Source organism: Tigriopus californicus, chromosome 1 (genome assembly GCF_007210705.1).
Source record: "Tigriopus californicus strain San Diego chromosome 1, Tcal_SD_v2.1, whole genome shotgun sequence".
NCBI classification, from domain to species: domain Eukaryota; kingdom Metazoa; phylum Arthropoda; class Copepoda; order Harpacticoida; family Harpacticidae; genus Tigriopus; species Tigriopus californicus.
In genome coordinates, this window is record NC_081440.1 from 10,311,731 (window position 1) to 10,320,793 (window position 9,063).

The 9,063-nt window shown below is 46.8% G+C and overlaps 3 protein-coding genes across 6 annotated transcripts; 1 reads left to right on the forward strand and 2 right to left on the reverse strand.

The window, feature by feature from the left end:
* The first annotated feature begins 89 nt into the window (after nt 1-89).
* On the forward strand, nt 90-1,920 carry LOC131886590 (mediator of RNA polymerase II transcription subunit 19-like). Its single transcript, XM_059234972.1, has 3 exons — nt 90-1,253; nt 1,322-1,435; nt 1,502-1,920. Exons 1-3 carry the CDS (start codon nt 1,019-1,021, stop codon nt 1,825-1,827), a joined length of 675 nt encoding a protein of 224 aa, XP_059090955.1. The 5' UTR covers nt 90-1,018; the 3' UTR covers nt 1,828-1,920.
* LOC131886551 (uncharacterized) lies at nt 1,819-3,336 on the reverse strand. Its single transcript, XM_059234923.1, has 3 exons — nt 3,092-3,336; nt 2,731-3,026; nt 1,819-2,668 (listed from the first exon to the last, which is right to left on the reverse strand). The coding sequence occupies exons 1-3, from the start codon at nt 3,095-3,097 to the stop codon at nt 1,921-1,923; spliced, it is 1,050 nt and encodes a 349-aa protein (XP_059090906.1). The 5' UTR covers nt 3,098-3,336; the 3' UTR covers nt 1,819-1,920.
* Nucleotides 3,337-4,236: 900 nt separating this feature from the next.
* LOC131893478 (eukaryotic elongation factor 2 kinase-like) lies at nt 4,237-9,063 on the reverse strand. 4 transcript variants are annotated; one of them, XM_059243518.1, is made up of 8 exons: nt 7,845-9,063; nt 7,667-7,693; nt 7,080-7,415; nt 6,579-7,009; nt 6,100-6,500; nt 5,935-5,976; nt 5,411-5,650; nt 4,237-5,354 (listed from the first exon to the last, which is right to left on the reverse strand). In XM_059243518.1, exons 1-8 carry the CDS (start codon nt 8,054-8,056, stop codon nt 4,755-4,757), a joined length of 2,289 nt encoding a protein of 762 aa, XP_059099501.1. In that variant the 5' UTR covers nt 8,057-9,063; the 3' UTR covers nt 4,237-4,754. The 4 variants fall into 4 exon arrangements, with proteins under 4 accessions (XP_059099501.1, XP_059099509.1, XP_059099514.1 ...); XM_059243526.1 differs by lacking the exon at nt 7,667-7,693 and adding an exon at nt 7,750-7,776; XM_059243531.1 differs by lacking the exon at nt 7,667-7,693 and having other exon boundaries at nt 7,845-9,062.

A 9,063-nucleotide genomic window follows, 5' to 3' on the forward strand; every position in this document is an offset into this window, starting at 1 on the left:
CCCCCTTCAGGGAGCCAGCTCATTCATGTCTGGATTGGCCCTCCGACAGCCACACCGTACACCCACCCATTTAGCCGCCCCTCCATCCATCCTGGCATCCATCCTGGCATCCATCCGGTCAAGGGCGAATTCCCAGGCCAGGAGGCACTGAGTCGTAACAAGGAGGATCTCAAAGGTCAGAAGGACATCAGTTGGTTGGCACGATGCCCGCCCACGGGTTGGGCATTCACTGACATGCTGGGCTCATCGGCCTCCGCTCACGCCCATTGGCTGCCCCTGGAACTCATCTCGCGCATTTTACGCCACGCCCCGCCGACCAGCCCCGCCGCTCTCTCGGGCTCCATTGGCGCCGGTTCGTCCAGCTCGATCTGGGTTTCGCCCGAAAGCGTGTGGCGTTTATCCCGCTGTTTGGGCCTGAGCGCCCATTTTCATTTACGGCTCTTACATCTCTTGGATTTGGGCTTCAAGTGCCGCTTGCGGTTGCCCTTGTTCATTTCGGCCGGATTTGCCTTAGGCCATCTAGCGGCCAATTACGTGCCACGGGTTGAGTTTAATCTCCAATTGGAGGAGCTGACGGACGACGAAGCCGAACCGGGCGAGGACGACGACCTCGACCCCATTCACCCCGACCCGTTGGACGGCCGATTGGTAGAAGACGAATTTGCCGTGGAGTATGAGCCCCACGACGGCTAAATGAGCTGGGTCATGCGCACCAGCCCGACCCAGAGCCTCCTCCTGACCTTGTTTGATATCGCCTTCCGTTCACGCGTGGGATTGCCTTTGTTGATCTCGGCCGGCTTTATGCTCTTTGGCCTTCATTTGCGGCTCGAGGTGGAGATTGAAGCTCACGCCCACTACCAGCCGGACGACGATTTGCCCGAAATCGAAGTCGAACGTCGAGCTCGTCGGGATTCGAGTTAAGAAAACGATCTAGGTCGACATGTTCTTGGAGTTGTGGTTAGTGTTTGTGGCTTATTTGTTCATTCACTTGCTTATTACGCATACGTAATTCCCAACCATGGACAAATACGGTTCGCCCAAGCATTCACCCCACGGGTCCTTATCGCCGAACGTGGGCGGGATAGGCGTTAATAATGCGACCGATCCGGCTGGTCTCAAAGTGACCATCTCATTGAAACACAAGACGCCCTTTTATTTGATGAGGCCCGAGCCTATCCCCACCAATGAAACCACCGGCGCCACCAATCTAATGGTGGCCAGTGGTTTAGAACACTCCTACATGAAGCTCACGAGTAATTACATTCGAGTTCCATCCTGATGTAAATTGGCTTTAATCTGTCGTTCATGTTGTTCATTTCAGCCAAAAAGATGAAAGATTCTTTATCTTCCTTTCTTCCCAATATGCCCGGTGTGATCGATACCCCCGGCAGTCAGGATAACAGCTCTCTTCGGGGTGTCATCGAAAAGCCTCCTGGTCAGTGGCACGCTCTAGATATTGTTCACTTGTTCAAGTTAATATTGATTTTCTTTTTCTCTCTAGTTTGCGGCAAAGAACTCCACCCACTCAACCAGCTCCAATTAGCCGGCTTCCGTCTCCATCCAGGACCGTTACCTGAACAGTACCGCGGGTTAACCCAAATGCAGGCGCGAAAGAAGCACAAGCACAAGAAGCATAAACACAACCGAAACAATGGGGTAGGGGGCGAAGCCACGCCCGTTGGGCCAGAAGAGTCCAAAGGCAACGAAGAAGAACGCGAAAAGAAGCGTGAAAAGAAACACAAGAAGCATGAAAAAGATGCTGAGGAACGGAAGAAAAAGAAGAAAGAAAAAAAGAAAAAACGGAGCAAAGAGGATAAGGACGGTTAATCTGCAGTTCTCTGATTTACTCTTTCAATCTACCTAGTAAGTAAAATCCCCCAAGAACGAAATAAATATTGTCAACGTGATCGTGAACCTCAATCACGAGCCTTGTTTGACTTTTGAGGGTTGGCATGATTTAGTAAGATCGTCCATTTTATCCAAGTCGTCCCAATCCTCTACGTCCCACTGTTCGCCTTGGCCGTAGAACTTTTCGCTTTTGATCAACTTTCCTTCGGCCCACAGTTCTTTGTCCTTTTTTCCTTTTCGCGGGCCCTCTGAATACGTGTAGAACACCTCTCCATCCCATTGACCTTGTTTCTTGAGCCCTTCTCGTTGAGCTCCATTGTGCCATATGAGTTTGGCCGGTCCGGTTTGTTCTCCTTGATCGTCGTAGAGACTCAGCTCCTTCGAACCATCAGCCCAGACATAAGTGGCCTTGCCGGTGCGTTTGCCGTTTTTATAGGTGAAATCTAGCCGATCACCGTTCTGGCCGTACACAACGGCTGGCCCTTGGAGCACACCACTCACATAGGTTCGTTCTTCTTTGTCGCCATTCTCGGAATACTCGACTGAGTGTCCATGTTTAACACCTTTCACATAATGACTAATTTCTTTGGCACCATTGGCCTTCCATGTGTAAGTGGCCTCGCCTTCGATCTCGTCATGAACATAACTGTATTCGATGGTGTCACCGTTGACCATGGTCAATTTGGCTGGCCCGCTCTTTATACCGTTCACATACTGCCTCTGTTCGACACTCCCGTCTGATTTCTCGATTTTGGCTGGACCGTTGGCCTCTCCATCAATGAAGGTCATTTCCTCAGTGGTCCCATTGACACTCAGGAATCTGAGAATGGATCAAATAAAAGATCTCGTGTTTCAACTTCGAATTTACGGTTTTTGTCGTACCTTGAAAGACCATGGCGTGCTCCCTCTTCCCAAGAGGCCTTTTCTACTTGTCCGTCCGAGTATCTAAAGTCTCCTTGACCATGCGGTACGCCATCCAAAAATGCTCCATCATAGACATCTCCAGACACGAAAGTCATCTTGCCTTGGCCCGTTTTGGTCCCTTCCAACCACTCGCCCTCATATTTTTGTCGACCCATGGGGTCATCGGGTTTGAATATAAGGGTGCCAAAGCCATGGGGTTTGTTGTCTACAACGGTTCCAGTAAATGTTCCAAAATCTAACTCAAAGGTTTCTTCCTGTGAAAGATGTGAAGATGTGACCTCGTTAATCAAAACGTACCTAATGAGGATGCTTGGCTTACCGTCATGTTTGATATTCAGGCTTCGTCGACACGTCCTTAGAAACTAAGACAAGATCACTTAAGCCACCGAGATCCGAATTCAATTTATTTGCTTTGCCCCCGAACTGTGTTCTTCTGGAAATCTCCGAAAGGTGATTTCATAGCTAATCCACTACCTCGAAAAAGCGAGTGACGGAGACGAAGGAAGCCTCGTTATTCGTAGGGAACAGGACGGTGCGTCAAGGAGGCAACGGGAAACGGCGATTCTGAAGCACTGGGGATGAGATGAGGTCTACTAAATAAGCTTCCCAAGAGTCATGCTTATAAGGACATAGGTAGTTCTGGACAGTTTGTCTGTTGGTGGTGGTGGTCTTTTTTTTGTTGAGAAACCCTCACTAGAAAAAATAAATTCCCAAAACATTGTTTAAGTGACTTCCAAGTCATTAATAGACGCATCAGCCTAATGATTGCTCTTATTTTAAAAATCATCAAGGAATGTTTTCATCCTTAACAGCATTTTGTCAACAGTTCTTGTGACGTTCATGATTTGTATACTACTCCAGAATGCGGCAATATGAACATACGTACATGCAACATTAACGATGTTCTCAATTCGAGAAAGTAACAATTCGAGCCATGTGAAGCAGTCTTCCCCATTTCCCACCTTTCCCATCCAAGCTGACATCTTGACAGTTCTTAGGTCAAACAATGCCCCACCACCACCTCCTCAGCTTAGTTAGTGGAGCAAGGCCTCGCCTATCACTTCTGTATTTCCGATGGTATTCAGCAAATTACGCCTTTCACCAACAGAACGAACAACGTCATGCGTTAATTATTGTGCTCGAAATATTTCCCTTACCAGATGGGACTTGACTTCTCCCTACTGTCAATGAAACCGCCGTCCACTCTTATTTACAGTCATCTATCTGAAAGTCAATGCCAAGAGGACGAAGTAAGATTTGAGAGTCGTTGGGAGAGGACGAACGACTTTCATCGGAGAATTATTCCTGATATTTGAGTCGAGGCTTTCTCCTCCTCAAAGAAGGAACGCTCGAAATTCTTCACCTGTGAGTCCAGGACAGGAGAGCTATTAAGCAAATAGACAGAATCCACCTGGAGGGCTAATTAAATGAGAGGAGCATGAAAGGGAATAGAGGCGCAATATGTTCTAGGAAAAAGTTTTATATTTGCTGTTTGAATGGTTTGTACACAATGACGAATAATCACTCTCAAGTAGGCTCATTGACATAGAGGTTTGTCTCTTTACTTTCATCACAACATGGTTTAAATAATAATCTCATGACTGGATCAGGTGAGTACAGTAACATTGATCTGAGAAAGAGGTCTTCGAAAAGAGAAAAACGTGATGATGTCAATATATATATGTATCATATTTATAGCTCGAGGGAGGTTTGATATTTATTATTATCTTAAGTTAAATAGGAGACAACATCAAAGGGAGACACTTTTTTTGTTGCTTTGTTTTTCTGAGCACGTTAGAAACTTTGCATTATTATAAAAGGATGAAAAACAAGAGGTTTTTTATCGTTATCACCAAAGGCTCCATAACATTGAATGTACATCATTGCCGGTATTTTACAGGAGGAATCTTTTTTTTTGGTATTGGTTTTTGTTTGCTTTTTGTTTTCAAGGAGCCCAAGGCCAATAAATAACTCCATGGCCATTACTCTTCCTCCACTTGACCGTAGGCTTCCTCAGCCAGCATGTAGTACTGATTAGCTAGCTTTCCATTCATGGAAGCCATTGCCGATTCAGCGGCCTGGCTATACAAATCACCCGCATAGCTAGGATCCTTCTCTACGCCTTCGGCTCCGGCCAACCAGATTTCGGCTTGACGAGCCAACAAAATATAGTTTGGGTCATCCATGCCCCAATCACTATTATCGCCATCATCTTCGTCATGCTTGCAGACGTTCTCGTACCAATCCAGTGCTTTTCTGGCGCTCTTGAGATCGGGATCCGGCAAGTTGGCACCATTATCATAGGCTCTGGCGAGAAAGACCATACTCGCCCGATCACCCAGTTTGGCAGCCTCTTCCATGTAATGAAATCCCATTTCAGCATGGTTCTCATTCTCAGGTGCAGACACGTCAGATAGGATATCGCGCGGCATGCCCAAATACATCCCAGCAATGGCGATGACGGCCAAAAGGTTGCCACAATCAGCCGAACATTTGAGATGGAAAAACGCAGCGTCCCGGTCGTAGGTTCCATCATCGGTGAAGCGACAGATCTCGTGATATTTGGCCAAGTCCAAATGGATCTGTTGGCAAAAAAATAGTTTAGATGTTGAGCAAGTTATCAGTCATCGTTTCTTACTTGTCCTAGGACAGAGTCATGGCCAAAATTTCGGCCTAATTCAGACGCCACATTGGATGGCTTGGCCTTCTTGAGGATCACTTCTTGGAAATTGATAATGTCTTTGGATGTATTGGAATCATCGGAGCATTCGGTCATTTGCCTTTGGCGCCTTCTAGAACTAGCAGGCATAAAAACGTAGGAGGCGTCACTCATGGCGCTGTCGCAATTGGAATCCAGGCAATGGTCTTCATCGATGGGCTAAAAACGAATTCAAAATGTACGCTTCAAATCCCGAAGTATTGCTAAGGAATGAACGACGAAAATACATCCCATACCATTGATATTTGAACACATGTGCAGGTATAAAATTACTACATATCAACAACAGACAGATACCCTACACCAGATTTTGCCCTGTTGTAGGTAAGAAATGGTTTTCGCATTCTTTAAAAATACATTAAAATGTTCGCATACTAAAAACAACAAGGCAAAGTTACGGTACGGAAGAGTGGAAACGAAGGCTATCTGAAATCTGAACTTACAAAAACGTTTAGCGGGACATGGTTAAAATTGTCCAAATGAAACTGGAAACAATCGAGAAAAAAAAGCATGAACCCTGGACGTGACGAAACTTTAGCACATTCGATCTTTAAAAATCTATTTTGCACTCATAGGACTAGAAACTCAGTCTAAATAAAGAGACTAACCTCTGGGAGCAATAGGGGAGCGGACAAGGGGGGAGAATCTTCCATGGAGGAGTAATCTGAGTAGGTTCGATGTCTCCTGGTCACAACTCCCGGATTGTTGTTTTTGATGGAATTGGCCAGATTGATGTCCAAGTACACGGCCGAATTTGAGCGGTTCCGTTGGAAAATGTGCCGGAAATCAAACTTGACATCCGGGGACGGGCTTTCGCACATGATCTCGTGTCCCCTGAGGATGGTCTGACTCCCAGAGTGAGCTCCTATGTGGTTCAATTCGCTCTTTTCCGCTCGAGTCAAATCAAATCGGGTCAGGCCCAAACTCTTGCAGATGGAATTGCAAGAATGAGAATGGAAGAAGAGCGCCATGCCTTTAGTGCCCAGGTTTCCATCTCCATAGTCCTTGCCTGAGTTAAAGGAGCAATAAAGAGCAGATTTAATAGAAGAAAACTTAATGGCAGATTAAGGGCTAAAATTGCTCATACCCATAGCCGTGTGAATTTGAGGGTCCGTGTAAAGATCACCCACCCCTTGGATGTCTACGACAATCAGGTCATGACCCGATCGTTCAAAGGTGAAATGACTAAAGGCATGAGGAGTTTGCCGGCAAGCACGATTGTCCACAAATCCGGAATTGGAGTTGTACTTCACGTAGTTGCCCTCAATGTAGTGCTCAATGTGGAACAAGGGTTGCCCCTCTCGTTCGGGGAACTCCAACACGGCCATTTGGAAAATGTCCACGGGTTTGGGTGGGTGATGACGGTTGTACTCTTCGCCCCAAAGTTTGGCATCCATTTGAAGACGGACATCGTCAAAGTAAGTCTCCTTGTCCACGGGTTGCATGTATCGTTTGACCACGTAGTTGTTACTGTTACGATCCCAATCCATGTTGTGACTGAAGTTGCTCAATTTCTTCCTAAGTACGATAGTGACAAACTTGAGTGATGAGAAACATCGATCGAATTGTTTGAATAATTAGACCCTACAAGCGAAAGCATTCTCTCATGGCTCCATGATTGAAGGGTTTCTTGTCCATTTTGACCAAGCAATTCTCCTTCTTCCAGACTTTGGTCAAGGCATTGTATCGATGGCGAATGGCGTTTTCGGTGGTCAATTTATCCAGATTGAACTTCTTCCACGGATCACCCCGTTCCTGAATGAGCTTCAAAGCGTTCTTCCAATTCTTCTTGGCTCGATCCAGGGTCGGATTTGGTGGCAGAGTTCCATTAGCCAAAGCTGCTTTACGCTTGGCTGCCATGGCCACCGAGAAGATCTTGCACACAGGGATATTAAGCTCTTCATCTTCGCAAATGCTATCGAATCTGAAATCATATATAAATTTAACATCGATTCTCAACCTCAATAGATTACCACGCAAAAACTAAAAGCACTGAGAGAAACGTTTAAAGCAAATCAGGAAAGAGGAAACGGCAGGCGTTCATTGAGCGAGATGTGTGTCTTATGTTGTGTATGCGTGAGAGTGCGAGTACAGAAAATGGTGGTCCAACGTTTTGATTCATAGACCATGCCAAACCAAGTAAAACAAGCATGGCAACGAGCACGCTCATCTTACCGTTTTTTTGGGACTCGCATCCCATGACTGCAATAAACAAGTGCCAGATCGATCGCGGATGTACGGTACAGCACTCATCTTACCGTTTTTTTGGGACTCGCATCCCATGACTGCAATAAACAAGTGCCAGATCGATCAAATATCTAACACGTGTACAGTCGGATCAAAAGAAACTTACCCCACGGAAGAATAGCGCTTGATATCGTCCAACTCCAATGGTTCCAATCCATCCAATCCGTCGCTGTTGCAACTCGAAGAACTATCAATCCGCATGCGTTCTCCGGGCTCACCGCCATCGGAATCGCAAGACGATCGAGAGTCCGTGCGATCCAACGGCATCTTTTCCGCAGATCCCGCTAAATCCAGATGATCGGATGAGACTTCCATCATGAAATGATGATATCTGAAGGATGCAGTTAAATAATGGCTTCGAAGATTTCCTGCGCCGGTTTCCGGCTAGCTCTTGTGGCTCTTGGGCGAAAGGGTGGGTGGGTGGCTGGTTTGGTAGAAGTGGTAGTTGTAGTAGGGGTTTGGAGCTTTCGAGAGTTTTTGCTACGATGACGTTGAAGGAACCACCAGGTTCCTTTTTTTGTCCTTGACCCGGCTTTTCGAGCTGTTGTTTTTGTTCCAGGACGGTGGCTGATGCACTCACTCACAGGTACTGGTTGGGACAGGATTATGAATCAGGCTCCTGATAGAGGTGGTTTGGTTATTGTAGTAGTGGGTACGTTTGGCTCTTGTGCCGTCAATGCGGCTACAAAGATCTCCAGGTATAGACGATAGGCAAAATTAAGAAGATGTGATTGCACAAATGAATGGACAGGGTGGAAACTAAGGCGGCTTGCAATTCGTGGCAATATTGATCCATCGCGCAACGAGGCGGGAAGTGGGATCAACAAGGGGGAGTGACCGATAGGCGTGACGAGTTCGTGGGGGAGCCGTTGGGATCCCACAACGAACAAGGCTGGTATCCGTTAATCTATTTTATCTTGAGGAAAAAACGTTGTGAGGATGGGGGTGACTGGTGATCCACCCGTGAAGCTACAAAGGAACAACAAGTTCAAGTGGCGATGACCAACTGTGGCCTGAAACCGTGAAGCAGGCAATATCTGGAAACCCCACCGAAAAGCGGGCCAGCTTCGAGCGATCCTCAGGCAGGGTAGGGACTGGGTAGATACTGGATAGGCGGGGGATCGGCTTGGATTCGGCAATGTGTGTGTTCAACATACACTCCCTCACTGTATACTTCAGGCCCAGGTTGAGGGCATCAATGTGGTCGGTTTGGCTGTGCTCTGAAAACAAGTCATCTCGGTCCCACTCGACCGAAGCACCCAGAAAAATAAGTCGCAATTCCACTTGGAAACCGATCCACCTCAGCTCAGGCGGGATTGTTCACG

Excerpts from the sequence above, each read along its gene's own strand:
- LOC131886590 (XM_059234972.1), top strand. The coding sequence starts at position 1,019 with ATGGACAAATACGGTTCGCCCAAGCATTCACCCCACGGGTCCTTATCG. Across the intron at positions 1,254-1,321 it reads CTCCTACATGAAGCTCACGA|CCAAAAAGATGAAAGATTCT; the intron begins GTAATTACATTC and ends TGTTCATTTCAG. Across the intron at positions 1,436-1,501 it reads TGTCATCGAAAAGCCTCCTG|TTTGCGGCAAAGAACTCCAC; the intron begins GTCAGTGGCACG and ends TTTTCTCTCTAG.
- LOC131886551 (XM_059234923.1), bottom strand. Across the intron at positions 2,669-2,730 it reads GCACGCCATGGTCTTTCAAG|ATTCCTGAGTGTCAATGGGA; the intron begins GTACGACAAAAA and ends ATCCATTCTCAG.
- LOC131893478 (XM_059243518.1), bottom strand. The coding sequence starts at position 8,056 with ATGATGGAAGTCTCATCCGATCATCTGGATTTAGCGGGATCTGCGGAA. Across the intron at positions 7,694-7,844 it reads AAGCGCTATTCTTCCGTGGG|TCATGGGATGCGAGTCCCAA; the intron begins GTAAGTTTCTTT and ends TGTTTATTGCAG. Across the intron at positions 5,651-5,934 it reads ATGTCCCGCTAAACGTTTTT|CCCATCGATGAAGACCATTG; the intron begins GTAAGTTCAGAT and ends ATTCGTTTTTAG.